At 42.7% G+C, this 19,310-nt stretch overlaps 1 protein-coding gene across 1 annotated transcript; it reads left to right on the top strand.

Moving 5' to 3' along the window:
* The first annotated feature begins 641 nt into the window (after positions 1 to 641).
* On the top strand, positions 642 to 18,979 carry NRSN1 (neurensin 1). Its single transcript, XM_055406917.2, has 4 exons — positions 642 to 714; positions 2,386 to 2,455; positions 7,738 to 7,935; positions 18,463 to 18,979. The coding sequence occupies exons 3-4, from the start codon at positions 7,747 to 7,749 to the stop codon at positions 18,859 to 18,861; spliced, it is 588 nt and encodes a 195-aa protein (XP_055262892.1). The 5' UTR covers positions 642 to 714; positions 2,386 to 2,455; positions 7,738 to 7,746; the 3' UTR covers positions 18,862 to 18,979.
* The last annotated feature ends 331 nt before the right edge of the window (positions 18,980 to 19,310 follow it).

Raw genomic sequence — 19,310 nt, 5'->3', positions numbered from 1 at the left:
CAGGTAATTTTCTAGGGTGCTTGCCTTCGTGTATTTGTGTGTTTTTCTTAAATACCATCATTTAATTCATTTTCTTCATCATTCTTCCATCTCGTCCACGTAAGTCCCTGGGGTCAGGGACAAGAGGAGACACTGAACGTGTCCAATCGCTGAAAGAAGTGAGAAGGTTCTTTCAGGTGGGCAGCGCTTCGCCAGCCGCGCAGTTCCTCGCCTCGTGTCTCATCAAGGACAAAAAAAATAGGCTCCGGAGAAGCCTCTACCAATGGGGGTGGTGTGAGTCTGCCTCTCCGATCATCTAAAAAAATACGCGTGTGGAGCCTGCTAGGTCCATTCATGGTACTGGGCAGGAGAAGAACACTGGACAAGGTAGAGAGGGTGCCCGGCCCCGCGCTTGCACAAGGCACAGGACGCCGCCTTCCAGAAGGCCCAGGGACCACCAGGCTGGGACGCAGGCAGGAAGCAGGGCTGGCCAGTCCAGGCCCCGCCCCCTCGCTGCACATCCGCGCCCCTTCGGCGGCGGCGGCGGCTGCGCGGGCCTCGGATGCGCGGGCACTCCGGACGCCCAGCTGTCAATCACGCGCAGGCTGAGTTCTGCGAGGCCGGAGCGGCGGCGGCGGCGGCGGCGGCGGCGGCGGCGGTGATGGGACCCCAGCGAGAGATCTGCGGCTAACTGGCTGCATTTGCTCCACGGGTCAAGGGATCGCAAGGGGGCAGGTAAAGCCTTGCGGAGCCCAGGGGTGAGGTTTTCTAGGCTCGATTTGTCTTTCTCTCTCTCCTCCCTTTTTCTTTCCTTTCTCTCTCCTCATGCACAAATATTCATATTCTCTGTCTTTCACCCACACGCACACACACACGCGCGCGCACACACACACACACACCTAATTCGTCTACGTTTATTATATGGGCACAAATCTCTATGAAATCCATGCATGTTAAAATCCACCAATACGTGCAAATTAGGAGTAACCAACTCCATTCTTTGGCGGTTTGTGGTTTATGTTATGTAAGAATTTGGGAGGTATACAGGGTGAACTCAGGAGTTTCTTTCCTGTGAGACAAGAAAAGTTGTAATATTAGATGAGCGTAAAAATATATGTATTGGGGGTTTGCAAAGCTGAATTGATTTCTTTTCCAGGCTGAATGTATCCCTTTCCTCTCCTTCGCCTTATCTGAAGATGTTTGAGTTTTTGATATGATCTCAGCACCTACTTCTTTGTGTTGTTAGAATGGGGCGTTGGGTGCGGGTCCGACCAAAGCTGATGACCTCAAAGAAAACAGCTGAACAGCTTTTATTTACTTAATTGGTTCCTGGCTCTGTAGCAGAAATATTTTCAGCACCTTGAACAGCTCCTTGGGCTCCAGGCCAGGCCAGCCTCTGGTGAAGGGCATGTGTGGAGTCAATTTTTTTCAAAGAAAGAGAGGACGGCGACAGATAAAAGGAAGGATCATTTAATGAGAGAGAGAGGCACAGACGAAAGACAGACAGACTTGTTTTCTGTCCAGACCCAGAAATACAGTAAAATTTCAGGACAAACTAATGTCTTGAAGAAGGTTGGTTTGGCCATGGTACATACAAAGTGAACCAGGAAAATATTGAAAACGGTTTTTCAGACCTCAGCCATGCTTACACACCTCAAGCCTTTGAGATTCTCCTGAAGATGGATGGGGAACTGTTCATCAGAAAGAATTCTTAACGCCTCTTGAGAAAGATGGCCCCAGTTCTTATTTTCTTTCACATGTCTAGAGTAATGTAGGAAACCAATACCTCTAGAGCTGGCAATGGCTTTTTAATTAAATCTTGCATGGGCACCTGCTTTTCTTAGGCAGATGAAAAGTAAAATGATCATGATAGGAAGAAAATGGATATAGGAGTAAAAAAATCGACCTCTTGAGTAAATCATCCAAAGAGCCTTAATAAGTCTAAAATGCATGTAAATAGATTAGAAAACACAATGGCTATAAGATTATTTTACATTATAATGGAACAGGCACCAAAGAGATCAAGTCTGGAGTCTCTATCCGGAAGCTAGTCATCTTTTTCTTTAGAATTTGTAAAACACAACTGGGTCAGTCTAGTTGGTATTATTGACTGCATGGAATATAATTATATCAAAATAAGAATATATTTGTATAATGTGTTATAGTTTACAAAGTCCTTTTCATTTACATTATCTCCTTTATAAACTCTCATGAGAGCCCATTAAAAAGTTATAAAATATGTTGTACTTTTGTAAAAAGAAAAAAACTATCTCTGCTCTTGAACAGGAAGTCCTTTGTCAATGTTTTTGTCGATGTTAAATGATTCCTTACAAGTTATAAAAATGACTTATGAAATTTAGACTTTTATCTGGATCACATTCTGCAGAGATTTTTATTCTTAACTAGGTTTGAAGAATGAGCCATTAAAAGGAAAGGTCAAAGAGTAAACAAGAAGAGGAAGAGGAGAATTTCAAAGGTAAGACTCAGACTTTGTCATATGTAAATTGGAAAGCACCTTGTGGTCTGCACATCGATAAAGAAGTTTAGCATGAATATGGATTCTTTTGCTCTGATCATTGGTTTGGGACTTTATTTTATCTAACTTAAAAATACATCTCAAAGAGGTAAAGTAATAAGATAACTGCATAGCATTATCTCCCCTCACCCTTTAAAAATTATAAGAGTGACTGCTTATCTACTAACTTAGAAGGAATAAAAATTAACACTGGAGAGCTGCAATCTCTACCACTGTCCCAGGACAATGAAGTATCTCTGAATGAACCATCATTCATTAGTAGAAATACATTTTCAAGTTTTAAGTTCATGCTTATATAATTCCAGAATGCCTGATTTAAAAGTGAAAAGGCTGTTAGCAGGCTTTCATGCCATCCTGCATCCATTCTGAGTCTAACTGATTCTTTTAAGTGAATTGACCTTTTGGTATGGTATTGGATAAATTATCTAAATCAGCTTTGTACCTATACCTTGCATCTGTGGCCCAGAAGTGGCTCTAATGAGAACTTCACTCTCATTATCTCAGAATGATTTTATGGGAGAGAAAAACAGTATGAAAAAATTGAATGATCTTTCCAAGAGAATAAAAAGAACAAGGCCTGTGCCTGGCTTCACAACTGACTCACACATAGAGCCATGGGAAAACACTTATCCTTTTTGGGCCTCAATTTTCTGCCTCTCTTCTCTCAAGGAGACCATGAAGACAAATAATATAAAATCTCTGGTATTCTTAAGGCTTCATGAGGCATAAAACCTTATTTCTGTTTTCATGACTGTGAACATTTTTCAAGGAAAATAAAAAGTAACTGCTCCTATTAGACTGAAATTCAAATTTCCAAAAACTGATATCCAGTGTAGTGGCACACATAAGGATCATGGTAATACATGCAGGGGTTTGTTAGCTGAATAGCCATTCAAGGGATTCTCAGTATTTATACTTCTTCTGCAAATACCTCGTTTCAGTGCCCATTTTGTTGCACAACTATTTCAGAAGTGTTTTTTCTTCTAGCCCAAGGATCAACTGAGAGCAAAATGTGTGCCCCACTCATCTTTGTAACCAGCATCTCACATAATCTAGCATATAACTAGTGCTTTAAAAGCACCGAAGGAAAGGAGAAATGACAAATCAAGGACCACTCAGACCATCATCCACACCAACTCATCTAGAACTCTGTGCCAAGAAATTTCAAAATGGTAAACAAGATAGAAAATGTCCCTGGCCTCAAGAAGTTTTCAGTTTATCTTGTATACAGTCTATCAGACCATCAGATAAAACACATCACAGAGGACTGGGTAGTAACAAGTGCTATGAAGAGAAACAAATCTTGACAAGGGGATAGAGAGTGATAAAGGGCTGATATTTATCGTGCTCACTGTTGAAAGCCTCTCAGAAGAGTTGGGGAGTAGGGGCAGTTAAGGAATGATTTTTCTGTCTCTATGAGTCCCTGGTATATAATAGGTAGGCTATGTTGCTAAGAATTGAATATCCATTTAATGTACAACAGTTAAGACAGATACCATATACAAGAAAAAGAAGAAGACTATGGATGTATCCTCACTTATCCACACCCAGAAAGTCCTTCTGGAAGAATGAAGGCAGTTCCCACTCCATAGATGACCAAGTAACCAGACACTAACGTTGCTTGTGCTCCATCATGAAGGCCATGCTGGCAGTGAGGATGCAGCAGGCTTATCTAGAATGTGTATGAAATGAATACTCGTAAGGACTCACTTAAATACACTATCAGAGAATATTTTCACTCACCTCCCCTATGCATACACTTCCTGGGATGTTAAAGCTTCCTCTAAAGAAAGGAGCCCCTTAAGGATCCATCACTTAACAACAGCCATAGATTTAACATGACTGTTTTTGCTGATGCTACCATACCTATCAAAACACAAACCAGAATCCTCATGAAACCTTACTCATTAAATAAATGCTAAGACAAGCTAAAGTGCCTTTGCACATACCATCACTTTCTTCTCAATCCTACTTTATCATGTAATCATCACCCAGCTTTTAGAGTGATGTTGTGAAATGACCTTGTGTATCCTCTTTATAATATTGGAGGTGTCAATCAACCAAGTATAACTGTAATATTTTCTATACTAGGACAAAAAGTTACTGACTTTCCTATGAGGAATATAACTCTCTGTTGAGATTTTGTAGGTGCAAAATTTCTACTATAACATGTTGTATTATAAAATTCATGTTCTACCAAGTGGCCCATCTCCTATAAGAGTGAATCCCAACAAATTATATGTTTGGAAAGATGTATGAAACCCAGGGACTACCTCTACTGAAACAACATTAAACAAACACACAACTGTTCAGTCTCCTGAATACCAAGTAACTAATCTAACCAGTAGCTTATACGCTCTTTTAAACTGAAGCTTCATGCATACAATAATAAACCACTCTGACAACCAATCATTCAGAACTTGGGAGGAGGAAGGAAATCCCTAAACCTAGTTGTTTATCCAACAAAAATCAACTCATTCTGTAAATTCATGGCCAAAGACTCCTGAAAAAACTACTTCGAGAATGAATTAGAGGTCATCAGGTCCAGCCATCTTATTTTAAGGATGATGAAACCATAGCCCAGAGAGGTTGCCAGGCTTGCCTAAGATGTCAATACCAGTCAGTTGCAAATCAAGAACTAGCTTTAGCGCCCTTGCTCTGCTCTGTGTGACTGTCACAGCCAAAGCCAAGTCCTTATACTTTGTATGCCCAGCGAAGAGAATAAGACTCCTTGGGATTTCTCTTCTGAAATGTATCTAACATCACTGAAAATCCATTCTGACTTAGAGTAGAGCCATCTATCACTTGGGCTCAAAAGCATTTGTTTTATGACATCTTCTCTCTCTTTTATGATGTTACCATATCGTGTTTAGCCAAGTTGGACAGCTGGGTCTCATCCTCTAAAGCAGAAACATTTAACCTAATGCTCTGGAATCAAGCTGTGCAGGGAATGACTCCAGTACATCACAAGGTCCTGCTCTGCACCAAAGCTAAACCCTGAGAAAGGGCAACTTCAGCATCAAAGGAAGATAACTCTTACTATTGTTATGAGGGACTTTTTTATACCTATCATATCTATTTTTGGCCTTTTTTAATATTAAAGTCTCTACTGCTTTATAGAAAACCTGAATATATACATTTGTATGAGCTGGTTCTGATCATGCAAATCTATTAATCAATCCATACTCCTGTTTATTGTTTTGTCATCTTTCATCTACTCCCTGACTCATATAACCTTTAGTAGATAACTTTTCTATGCCTCAATTTTCTCAGTGAAAAAGCAGACTTAGTAATACTAATCCCTTCTTCCCTTGACTGAAAGTTTATTAGAATATCTTAGAAGAAAGTGCCTTTAAAATCATTCTACTTCTATATCACTAATAGGCTCTTATTAATCATCTTCATTGTGTAAGCATGAAATAAAAGGTACTGAAGAGGTCATCCTAGTATTTAAAATATGAAAACTAGATTAACAAAAGAATTTGGTCCATTAGATGTTATTTCTCTAATCAGACAAAACACCCTCTGAAATCTTGATATTGTTACAAAATAATATCCTTCTGAAATGTTAAAAAGCAAGCACTCACACAAAAATAAGTTTCTTTCCCTGCTCTCTCCTCCTGGTTGATTTCTTTAGAAGGTAAGTGGACCTGAGACAGGAAGAAGACACTGGAAGGCAGGCATTAAACCTAACACTGACCAACACTGAAAAAGATGAGGTCATCATCAGTGACACCTGTTTGCATCATTTTTCCAAGATCAGGGCCATATTTTCCTGAATTTGACTACAATTTTTAGCCAAAACCCACTTGTGGCTGAGGGCACACAGTTGCAAGCTATTCTCAAGGGTTCACTTTGTGGCTATGGGCCAGTGAATCCCTTGGTTCAACTTTGATTTTAGCCCCATGACTATATCCAACCAAACTAAGTGGCCACACAGGAACACTTGCTAGAATTTTGGATTAAGTTTTTCTTGTATATAAACAGTACTGCTTTGGTTTCATGACAAGTAATGGAAAACACTTACTGGGTCTTTTTACTGTATTATATAACATAGGCCTGAGAGACCCTGGTCCAGCGGGAAAACACCTTTGAATGTTTTTCCTTGCTTTGTCACATTGAGACAGGGAAAACCATCTAGAATTTAACTATGTCCACACAGGGAAGACCATCTAAAGGATAATTGCAAAATCTAAAAAAGTATTTCACAATTCCAGCTACCTATTAATCTGCTTATATGGAGATCAGAAAACTGAAGAAAAAACAGAATGAGAATTCTCTTACCAAAATTTCTGTCCTTCAGTAATTCCTTGTTTGTTTGTTTGTTTTGCCATGTATTAATAACAAAATGCCTCTCTTTAAGGTCAAATTAGATCAAATTAAATTGCAATTTCCATCTGAAGAAGGCAGCATCCTAAACAACCTATCCAGAGCTTAGTTACATTAAACAGTTACCTGAATTTTTATTTATAGTAGACACTAAATGGAAATAGTAAAAAGTAGGTCTACTCTCTACATTATGCTCTAGCATCCCACCTGATCAGATGTGTCAACAAATAATGCCTGAAATATCTGGAGTTAGAGTCAGTGAGGTGTTAATTATTGACCAAGCCATTTGTGATTAATAAAGTATGAAGCATAAATTGCTCAGCAGCTTTTTAATGAAGCTTCTGTACAACTTGTCAATTGTTAGAACAAGATACATGAGATCCAAAGGCAGAATTTCATATTGATGTGTAACACCGTGTAGCTTCCACAAGGGAACATGGTTAAGCATTGCAGAGGACAATCCAAGACAAATTTTATCTGTAGCAAGTGAGAGTGCCTGCCTAATTGTTTAACATGAAAGTGTAAACACTACTGGATTCTAAGAGATTGAAGATTTCTTGTCAAGACAGCTGAAAATCTCAGCTTCCTTGCTGCAGTTCTCATGTGCTTCCTGCTTAAGTTTTTTCATCATCTAAGTGTGCTGTACTGTTAATGTCTCATTTCACTTATGGAGAACCAGTTCTGGTCATTGAGTGTTTGGGGTGATTTTGCACTCAGTAAAGAAGACCAGCTTGAGTAAGAAAGACAAGTCTTTAAAGGTATCTTTTCTGCCCAGACAAAGAGCATTGTTCAATTAGGCTGACATTATTCAGCCTGGTTCTTACCTTTAACATGCCTTTTGATCCTGAGGCCAGAGCTCATTGGGCTGATGCCTGTGGATGTTGTCATTCCAGCCAAGAAGGATGAGTTCTTGCAGCAACGTCTGTGGGTCCAGGCAGGCACAGGCTGCTACAGAGGGCGGGCACCAGCGCTACGGAGTCCGGTCCTACCTGCACCAGTTTTATGAGGACTGTACCACTTCCATCTGGGAGTATGAGGATGATTTCCAGATCCAGAGATCACCCAACAGGTGGAGCTCAGTATTCTGGAAGGTAAGTAAAGAGCATGGGTTTAACTCAGGAAATGGGGAAGTCATTTCATACGGTAAGTAATTCAGCTTGCAGAGAACTGGGAGGTCTGGGACTCTGTATGTGCATTCCTCTTGGTGACACTAAGTGCAGTTTTCTTCCTTAGGAAAGGAGACTGTAAACTTTTGGAAGAAACACTCTAAACACAGCACAGTGGTTGATTTTCAGATGAAATGTAAATAGGTATAATCGCCATCATTATTATTTTTGCTACTGTTATTAATGTGCCACATAAATTCACCAACTATGAAAGCCATTCAAAGGCAAAACATGCTTTAAGCCTCCCCTACAGGTTTGGATGGTATTATTTTAAAAGTCACAATAATTATTAAAAGAAATAGTTGGGTACTGGAGAGAGTTAATGCTGAGGCATAATACAGGGGTCAGTCTGCCTGCTCTACTTCTACTAGATATGTGGCCATAAAGTTCTATGAGCTTCAGCTTCCTTGAAAGGTAGGAACCTTGCTGGATAAGAAATTCAGTCATTCAGTATGTAATTAGTGAGCCCCTACTCCATTCAAAAAGTTGCGAAGTTCTGGAAATTAAAGCGGTAAATGGGAGAAGAAAAAGTCCCTGCCTTACAAAATTTACCATCTATCATGGAAAACAGACCATAAACAAATAAACCACACAATAATAGTAGAAAGTAGCAAGTATTATTCTTGCAAGTAGCAAGAATAATAGCAGCAAGTGCTATGAAGAGAACTAAATCAGAATAAGAGGCTAGGGAGGGATAGAGAACTGGTATTTAGTTATGCTGATCCCAGAAAGCCTTTGGAAGAAGATGACCTTTGAACAAATACCAGGATACGCTGAGGGAGGAGACCGTAAATCATTCAGCTGAAGGTCATTCTCGGCTGGGAAAATAGCAAGTCCAAAAGCTCTGAAATGGGAACAAGTTGGGTGTCTTTGAAAAATAGCAAGAGATCCAGTCTGGGTGGAGAGGAATGAGAGGGAGGAAAGAACAGGTGACAAATTCAGAAAAATGACAGGACACAGATGATGTATGTGGAGCCTCAGAGGTGATTGTGAAGCCTCTAGCTTTCTCCTTGAGAGACACAAGAAGCCACCTGAATGTTCAAGTAGATGAGCAATGCGACCTGACCGATATTTTAGCAAGATCTTTGTGGCGATAGCACAGAAAATAAATTACAGAACCACAAAGACAGAAGTAGCCAAATGATTTAAGAGTCTATTGAAGTACCCAGGGTCAAGAGAGAACAGTGGCTTAGATTAGGATGGTGTTAATGGAGATGGTAAAATGTAGTCAGATTTAACATGAAGTTTGAAGGCCAGCTGTTAAGCCACACTGGCGAATTAGACATGAGAGAAAGAAGAGTCAAGCCTGACTCCAAGACTTGCAGCCTGAGACCTTTGGTGGATGATGTTATAACTCACTGGGATGGAGAACAGCAGGAGAGCAGAGGGATGGGTGATGAATCAAGAGTTTGATTTTGGCATTGCTGCATTGGCGAGTCAGATACGACTTAGCGACTAAACACCACATTGGAGGTGCCTATTAATCATGCAAGTGGAGATCTGCAGAAGTATTTAAATATACCAGTCTTCAGCTCCTGAATTGGGAGTCACTGACCTATAGTATGTATATAAGGTACCAGACTAGAAAAGGCCATCCAAGAAGAGAGTACAGACATAAAAGAGAAGAAGGCATCGGATGTTCCAACATTTATAAATCAGGAAAAGGACAAGGATGTAGGAAGGGCTACTGAGAAGATTCAGCTTTAGATGATGCCTCAGATTCCCTCCAGTCTATAATTCTGTGTTTTAGAGATTTCCAAGCATCCCCAACTTTCTCCCAAAATATCACAGAAATTTCGACACTGATACTTACATAAACTTCCAATGTACTGGCAATAGAATTCAACAAGAGGCAATTAACAAAGCAATGATTATAAGCATGGAGTCTGTCCTCGGCTGTTGTTGTTCAGTTGCCCTGTCATGGCTGACTCTTTTCGACCCCAGGGACTGCAGCACGCCAGGCCTCCCTGTCCCTCACCATCTCCCAAAGTTTGCCCAAGTTCATGTTCATTGTATAGGTGATGCCATCCAGCCATCTCATCCTCTAACAGCTTCTCCTTCTGCCCTCAATCTTTCCCAGCATCAGGGACTTTTCAGTGAATCGGCTGTTCACATCAATGACCAAAATTCTGGAGTTTCAGCTTCAACATCAGTCCTTCCAATTATTCAGGGTTGATTTCCCTTAAGATTGACTGGTTTGAGCTTATTGCTGTGCAAGGTACTCTCGGGAGTCTTCTCCAGCACCACAGTTCAAAGGCATCAATTCCTTGGCTAACATGGGTTCAAATCTCAACTTTTTCATTTAATAGCTGTAACTATTATACCAGGTAACTCACTGGTAAAGACTCCACCTGCCAATGCAGGAGATGTGGGTTTGGTCCCTGGGTCAGGAATGTCCCCTGAAGGAGGAAATGGCAACCCACTCCAGTATTCTTGCCTGGAAAACCCTACAGATAGAGGAGCCTGGCGGGCTACAGTCCATAGGGTCACAAAGAGCTGGACATGGCTAAGCACAAACATGAGAAACTTGACCTTAATGAGCCTCTAACAGTGATACATATAATACCTACCAGATACTTGTGAGAGTTAAGTAAGAGAACATATGAAAAGAGCTTAGTACAATGTCTGGCAGGTACTCAAATAAGCATTTAATATATTAGCTCCTATTAGCAGATGTCATATGGAACACTGAGGTCTGAAATAGAAATAAAACTGGAAATTTAGTTAATAAGTAAAATATTGGGTAATATAGTTGCTACTATGGTTTAACCAAGACCTCTGTTGATTCAAAATCTTACTACTGTCAGCTTCTGTGTATTAGAATTGGTCAAGCCAGCCTTTTTATTCTGTGTAAGTATTACCTCTGAGGAATCCGTACTGGCCTGGACCAATGAAATACACAGCCAAGCTTGGCACATCTTGTATTTACCCAGATAAGTGGGTGGTTGCTTCTCTATGTGTCAAAAAAACAAATATTTGCCTGACAGGTCTGCTGTGCCAAGAGCCTAAAATGCCTCTGACATACAGAATATTGCAAATGCTGGTGGTTCCAGAGCACTAGTGGTTATACAATTTGTGAAGCTATAAATCCATCAAATAATATATGGATTTGGATTTACAATAAAGAACTCTCAGTAAATTACCAACCCCAGAATTCAGATTTCAGTATTTTCTCTCTTCTGTTTCACATAAACAAGATCCAGAAATATTTGTTCCCTGTTGTACTGGACCTAGTCCAGAGAATAAAGCTGAGCAAACATCCATGGCCTCATAGAGATTATATGCCAGCAAAATCCAAATTCTAAACTCACATCCTAGTCATAAAACACTCGGTGGGGCTTTGAGAAGCCTACAGTAGGCAACCAGAAATACCCGAGAATGGATTGTCTTAGAGACCTCATCTCTACCAAGGGAATACACCAGCCACTCCTGGGTTGCCTCCTAGGAAATATAAGGGAGATCTTGCCAGCGAATGTGTGAAGTACTTTGTATCAACACAGAGAAAGGCACTGATTATGCATGTTTCCGTTATGATTCTTTTTTCATGTTTTCTTTTCATTTCAAACTGCATCTTGTAAGTAGTTCAAAATGTGGGCTCCCCCTGACCCCTCTTCCACTATAGTGTTGCTAAGGCCCCAGGGGTCTCTCACTGGGGCCACACTCACAGAGCCTCAGCAGGACTCTGCTGCTGAGCCAGCTCCTTAGTGTGGGCAGCAATGGGAGGGGTATTGATGAGAATGGAGACTGGAATCAGTCGGGCCTGAGTTCGAAACTTTATGGGACTTCTCTGGTGTCTCAGATGGTAAAGAATCTGCCTACAAGGCAGGAAAACCCGGGTTCAGTCATCAGGAAGATCCCCTGGAGAAGGAAATGGCAACCCACTCTAGTATTCTTGCCTAGAGAATTCCATGAACAGAGGAGCCTGGAGGGCTACATTCCATACAGTCCATGGGGTCCCAAAGAGTCAGAGACGCCTGAGCGACTAACACTTAAGAAACTTTGCTCTATCCATGGATCAACATAACCTTGTTCCCACAATGCTGTTCTTTTTTTTTTTTTAAACAAATATTTATATGTCCACCACGCACAAGGCTCTGGGTTCAGTTGTGAACACGACACTTCTTTGCTTGTGAATAAGGTATAGCCTTGACCTGACAGAGTTCACAGTCAAATAAGGAAGATGGTTGTGTATGGAGATTGTTACAATCCACTGTGACAGCGTCACAGTACTTACTGGGAGCCCAGGGTTTGGGGCAGGGAGACCTGATGCAGCCTGGGGAGGAAGTGACTCCACAGGGGAGTTCACAGGGACAGGGCATCCTTCCCAAGAGAAAGAAAAGCATTGCAGAACCTGCGTCGTGAGAGAAGATGGCAGGCTTGGGAGAGGCCAACAGTTCAGTGTGGCTGGGCTAAGGGTGGAGCACGGAGGCCAAGAGATAAACCAAGAGAAGAACATGGGGATGTACACAAGAGCTGGATCCCAGAGACTTTGAAAGGCTGTGAAGTGGAAATGTCTCCAGAACCTTCCAGCTTGATTGAGTACAGTGAGGGGGTAAGGGAATAAATCAAGACTTTCTTGGGAAGGTTGTCTCACAACCAGGAACAAACAGCCTCACCCCACCACCACCACCACACCACACACAGTGTGATACACATTCTCTGCGCCTCACATTCTAGATGCCTGCTTGACTGCCTCAGGCACTGCTAACTTCCCCAGTGCCTGCAACTGCTGCTGTCTGCAAAAACCTGTGTGACACGGTCCCACCTACCCCCTGCCATCCACTGCCTCTGGCCAAGAACCTAACAGGCTGGCGTGCAATTGTTCTTTCTCATCCTTGCACTTGACCTTGACTAAGACTGCTGCCACTTCATTGTGCAGCAAACAGCCAGAGTACAGCAGGTATGAACTAATGGAAGCAGGCTTCTCACCCCAATCTTTCTTTCCTCACCGTGGGATTATCCTCCTCCTCAACCGATATTAGAACTCTCCCAAAGGATGTTCGACAGCAATGTCCAGGTACAAGGCAAGACTGTTTCCTCCCCAGACTTAGTAAAAGTGAAAACGATCCTGGTACCTCTCCCATCTCCCTAGACCCCCCTCCTTCCTTTTCCAGTCTCTCCAGTTTTCCCCCTTATTCTGAATAAGCTAAATCAGAATTTAAACCTACATCTTGGATTTCTTTTCAAAGTCTTGCTAAAAATGAGTGAGGAAACCCCTTAAGAGAAACCACGTGGAATTATTTTTTAAAAAGCATTTGCTCAGATGGCATGTGAAAAATGGATGAAGAAAGATGAGCCTAACCAGGGGGACGGTCAGAATGCTGTTGCAATGACATGGGCAAGAGTTAATAGTGCTCTGTTACCATAAGAGCAGCTGTGGTGATGGAGAGAGAAGATTCAAGAGAATCTTATGAGGTAGAATTAATAAGATTTAATTGTCCATTGACTACCAGCATGAGAAGGACTCAGTGAATGGGTGGATGGCAGGAATGCAGAGACATTAAGCAGAAAAGAAGGAAATATCATTTTGAATATTTGGGGTTTGAAGAGCCTTTGGGACATCTTTGCGTAGATCCTCCCATTGACTATTATAAACATGGGGCTACAGCCCAGGAGAGAACTCTAGACTGGAGTTGGAGATTTGGAAGTCATTGGGATATAGGTGGGAGTTGAAACCGTGACCACAAAATTAAACCCTAGAGAGAACATATTGAGTAAGCAATGTGAGTCAGGGCTGGAACCCTAGGGAACATCAATAATTTAGGAGTTTCTGGCAAAGCAGGTTAAGAGTGAGTCGTTAAAGATGTAGACACAGATGCAGGAGAGAAATGTGTCAGGGAAAACCATTGGTGAGGGTCTTAATAAAGCCTGAGTGCTGAAAATCAATGACCACAGGATATGCACATGGAGAAGAAAAATTGGATCTGACAACTGGGAGGTCATTGGTGACCTCAGAGAGAGGGGTTTCAGTGCAATGGTAGAGGACTAAGCTTTTCTGCCAAGGGAAGGAATGAGTTCAAGCAGTAGCTAGAGGGGAACGCAGGGTTCTGGAATAGCTTTTGAAGATGGAAGTGATTGAATGTGCTGACTGGTCGGATGCACAGAGCTAGAGGAACTAGCTGGGGATCCCGCTGCCCAGGAGGGCTGTGGAAACTGTACCAGGTGAGGCCTACATAGAAGGATCTGGATCCCAGCCTGGCATCGGTCATTGCTTTGTAAAGCTCAGGGTCCCTACAAGAGGGTCAGGCCAGATGAGTTAGAGTCTGCCATCAGTCTGGCAGGGGACATCACTCCGAGCTCAGGTGCTGCTAAGGAGAGGTCAGCCACAGCCCTCGGGGCAGATGAGGATGAAGGAAAACCCGTCTCCACTCTTGCTGCGCTTCTTCTGGATTTTACCTCAAATCCAGATGGCTCCTTTCACATTTAGCTTCATCCAGCAATTTCCCCCCACATGCTGCTCTTCCCTGCCACACTGGCTCTGGCTTCCAACAGTCATGACTGCCTCCTCTCTGCCAGAACAGCTGCCTGTCTCCTGCTGCCAGCTCTGCTTCTTGGAGTAAACTGCATTTTCAGATCTCATCAGCTCACAGACGGAACAATGAAGGGGACGTTTGTTAAAATAACAGCAGTTTTTGGCTCATGGCCCCCAGCAGCAGAATTTCTGATATCCAGGCTCTCTTCCCTGTCCAGTTCTCCTTTCCAGCAAGAGACTGGGTTTTCACTGCTCCTCCCCAGAGTCAACAGAGTCATCAGAAGTCACAGCACAAAAACTGCTCTTGTGTAGAGGCGCTCAGTCATGTCCGACTCTTTGTGACCTCGTAGACCGTAGCCCACCAGGCTCCTCTGTCCATGAGATTTCCCAGGCAAGAATACTGGATGGGTTGCCATTTCCTTCTCCAGGAAAAACTACCCTTGCTGCTGTCTCTACAGTGTGTCATCACCTGGAGAGGCCCTTCTCTCTCACTAGGGGTGTTGATTTAACCATCCCACAGCACCCAGCTACTCTGGGCAGTCCCTCTCCCAGCAGCCCTGCTAGACTTTTGCATGACCCCAGACAGAACTGGTTTACTCTCTTAAAACCTTTAAAAGAAAAGCCTGTGTTGCCTTTCTTAAGATTTATTTAATAGAACCCCTTTTCTCTTAGACCTAGAACTACTTCAAGTCAGAGCCGTGTCCAGAGACAAATTTTTTGATACTGTATGGCATCACTCCAGAGTTCTTATTCCATTCAGTACGCTGAGATGGCACCAGGATTACACTGATGTATCTCAGTACCCCTCCTCACCACTATGATGCTCTCAGTGAAGTATTCTCAGTGTTTTTCCTTCATGTCCACCACCCCAAGCTCTTCCTGATGTGTTTGAACAGGTTTGGAGTCACTCTCTGGGCACCTCTTTTGGAGATCCTCACTAGACTCGCATGGGTGGCACCCTCAGAATCCTGGGGATTAGGTACTATTCATTACATCATGCTCCCCTCCACAGACGGCAAGCCTCTCTCTCTTCAATCCTCTGATATAACAGGGAACAGGGGCAAGGCTCAGGGAGGCCAGCCACTTTTCAGTTCTTGAAGTGAGCAGGAGTTCTGCCATCTGCAAGGCATAGTTTGCCTTTTAGCTTCTGACTGATATTCCAAGAGTGGATTTTAATCTATAAAACACTGCTTAGTTGAGGAGCAAACTGCTCTAAGAATCAATCACCTGGCTCCAAGTTCAGCAGTCTGGTGGTTTAAGTTAGTCAGTCAGGAATATTTATTGGGCGCAAGACTAGACTGACGGTTGCCTAGAGACAGGACGGAAACAGAAGACGGAGCGCCCTGGCCTGCCTTGCTCTTAAGAACCTTAGAAACGAAGATGGATACGATTTTGCTGCCCTCAATTTTGGAGAATTAGTGCCAGTTCGTGAGGAGGGAGGTAATTTAGTGACATATGAAGCATGTCACCATGGATATTTAAGTTAATTTAGTTTGGGCATTCAGAATTTTCCAACATGAGTCATTTTTTAAACATTATAAATAACGGTTAGTCTCTGAAGGTGAATTGATTTGCCACCATTCTTGGAAAAATGTAGAAAGCCATCCAAAATGTGATATTTTACCACCCAATTTTTTCCTGCAATACTTATATCTTATGTAGAATGCTTCTTTTTTTCAGAAGACTGACTCTTGTTTTTTAGTTTCTTTACAATATTACATAATGGAAATTTGTTTATATATGGTGACTAAAACTCTATTGTAATTTTTTTAAAAATAGTAAAGGTAATGTACAAAACATCGATTGGTGAAGTCTCATGGAAGAATGAAAGTGGGAAGTGGAGCTTAGAAGTCACACAGATCTGGTAGAGTCCATTCACACCACCTGCTTAATAAGGGGACTTTGAACTATGTTTCTTCAACCCTATAAACTTCAGTTTCTTATAGGTGAAATGGGATAAAAATATCTACATCTCGTGAGACGCTGGTGAGGATTAAGTGAGAAACAGAGTGCCTGGGTCATGATCAGTGCTCACTAACATTAGCTCTCCAACCCCCTTTGTTAGAATGATGGATTTGCGAAAGTTTTCCTTCTGTTATCCCAACTTTCTACTAAAGAAGTATCTAATAAGGTGTATTTCCTTGAATTATAATAAGTAAGTTAGATAAATATACTTTAAATGTTCAAGATTAAATGGTGTTATGCATTTGGTTATTTTTCCAACCTTGTTATTCTAACTAAAAGCAATTAGGAACAGGAGGAAATGAAAAATGTGTTTAAAAAATAAACTGTATTAGCTGTTCTTTATCCCAAGTACTGACAGATTGTTGCAATGCTCTTGCCAATGTAGCATAATTTTACAAGAGGCACATTTCCAAATAATAGTAGTAATAGCCACTTATTGCAATGCATGACTTAGCCAGGCCCAGGGCTGAAAGCTTTCGTGCATGGTTTCATTTAGTTCTCACAACTTTATGAGGTAGGTACTATTATCATTTATCATTTTATAAATGGGAAAGTTAATGAGAGTGTTTAAGTAGCTTTCCTTCTACGATTCAAGGACTAGTTGGCAGTGCTGGAATCCAAGCCTGAGTCTGTTCATTCCAAACCTCTGAGCTTAAACCACCAAATGGTATATCATTCTCCATCTTCAGTAGGTTACATTTTATTGGAACTTGAGCTAATGCAGTTTCATCTCCATCTGCTGCTCTTAACGTTTCTCAACCCCTGCACAAGTAAAGTCCAAACAGCTACATATTAGAGGAGAAAGAACACTGGCCTGGGGGTCAGACCTGTGGCTTCTAGCCCATCCTGTGCTACTCACGACCTGTCCTCCCTGTCCCTCCTTGGGGCAATGACCTACCCTCCATGAGGCTACATTCCCTTGCCTTTAACTGGTAATCATGGTTCTTTCGCCACCAACTTGGAGAAAGGGTGAGTTGTTACACACTGTAAATGGCCTCCAGCCCAAATCACCAGGAACACACTTCTGTGTTGAACAAGTTGAGTGTATTGCTCATCACAGTGAGAGGGAATGACACCAAAGGGCATTTCAGTAAGAGAATGTGAGAAAGGATTATAGGGTGTGGGCTTTGGTTGGGTGATTTAAGTGGGGTGGGGTAGGCATGGGGGACTGAAGAGTCTACAGGAGCCAGAGTTTACTTTGGATTATCAGGGACAATTCTATGATTAGGTATAAGATAATAAATCTTATCTATCCCAAGGGCAGACAATTTTAGACAAAATTATGAAGTGGTTTTGGTTTATCTCACTTCTCATCATGAGTACAGAATGAGCTTGTCTGAAGTTGAGGTTCTGCGAGGTTGATTGTGCCAACAGAACAACACAGCACCCATGGGGGTCCCAGGCCACCTTCTGGTGGATAGAGTGATGCCAGCTCTTAGGTATGGGGCTGTTTTTCTCTTATTACTACTACTGCTAAGTCACTTGAGTCGTGTCTGACTCTGCACGACCCCATAGACGGCAGCCCACCAGGCTCCCCCGTCCCTGGGATTCTCCAGGCAAGAACACTGGAGTGGGTTGCCATTTCCTTCTCCAATGCATGAAAGTGAAAAGTGAAAGTGAAGTGGCTCAGTCGTGTCCGACCCTCAGAGACCCCATGGACTGCAGCCTTCCAGATTCTTCCGTCCATGGGATTTTCCAGGCAAGAGTACTGGAGTGGCGTGCCATTGCCTTTTCCAGTTTTTCTCTTGCTCAAGACCAAATGAGACAACATAAGCCAAAAGGGCTTTGTCAATTGCAAAGCATCAGACAAACAGAAAACTCGAAGGAAAAATCAAGTCAGTAATGCAGCACCTGCTTGGTATCAAAATCAGAAAAGTCCTCCTTTCAACTTCTCTTTTAAAAAGAAAATTATGTAGGCTTCCAACTGGGAAAAATCTCTCCTTTCAAACAAGACCCGCCCTGCCCTGGGGAGCTGAAGTACCACATTCACTCTGCCTTATTTGTGTCTTCTCTAGGTCGGACTCATCTCGGGCACAGTCTTCGTGATTCTCGGATTGACTGTCCTGGCAGTGGGCTTTCTTGTGCCCCCCAAAATCGAAGCCTTTGGCGAGGCCAATTTCGTGGTGGTGGACACGCACGCTGTCCAGTTTAACGGAGCCCTTGACATGTGCAAGCTGGCAGGCGCCGTGCTCTTCTGCATCGGGGGCACGTCCATGGCAGGGTGCCTGCTGATGTCAGTGTTCGCAAAAAGCTACTCCAAAGAAGAGAAATTCCTTCAGCAAAGGTTTAAAGAGCGAATCGCAGACATCAAGGCCCACACTCAGCCCATTACGAGAGCTCCGGGCCCGGGAGAAACAAAGATACCAGTCACTTTGTCCAGGGTTCACAATGTCCAGCCCTTAGCGGCAACCTGAAATCTTTTCCACCCAACCCTCCCCTCTCTAATTTACACCCAGTGTCTCAAGGGAGCAGGCCAGTTTGGGAGATGACAAGGCTTTGGCGTTGACCTGCCCCAGAGCTGTGCTGGGCAGTGGGCAGAGTGGTGGCTGAGCTCAGGCTCAGTCCATTCAGTGGCCCTGGGGACACTTGTCGCAGTGGGTCAGCGTGGGCACATGCACCCAGCTGCCTAAAGAGGCGCTGCTGGGTGCCCACCAGGGGCTCTCTGGACCTCCTCTCTCATACAGTGTGACTTTGTGATTTTCCGTGTTCTTGGAAAGCGCTCAGCAGTTCAGACCAGCCTACCAATGGCTAACGTGGTCCACTTTACTTTCTCGTGTTGTTTTTTCTAATTTTCCAACCTTTCCTGTGTGGTGCTGCCTTCTATTCCTGGTCTCACTACATGTAAGATATTGTTGTGTGTGTT

Source organism: Moschus berezovskii, chromosome 23 (assembly GCF_049115385.1).
Source record: "Moschus berezovskii isolate FMDL1 chromosome 23, NW_MosBer_1.0, whole genome shotgun sequence".
In the NCBI taxonomy this organism is placed as follows: Eukaryota; Metazoa; Chordata; class Mammalia; order Artiodactyla; family Moschidae; genus Moschus; species Moschus berezovskii.
This window is presented reverse-complemented; position numbering and strand designations above follow the sequence as displayed.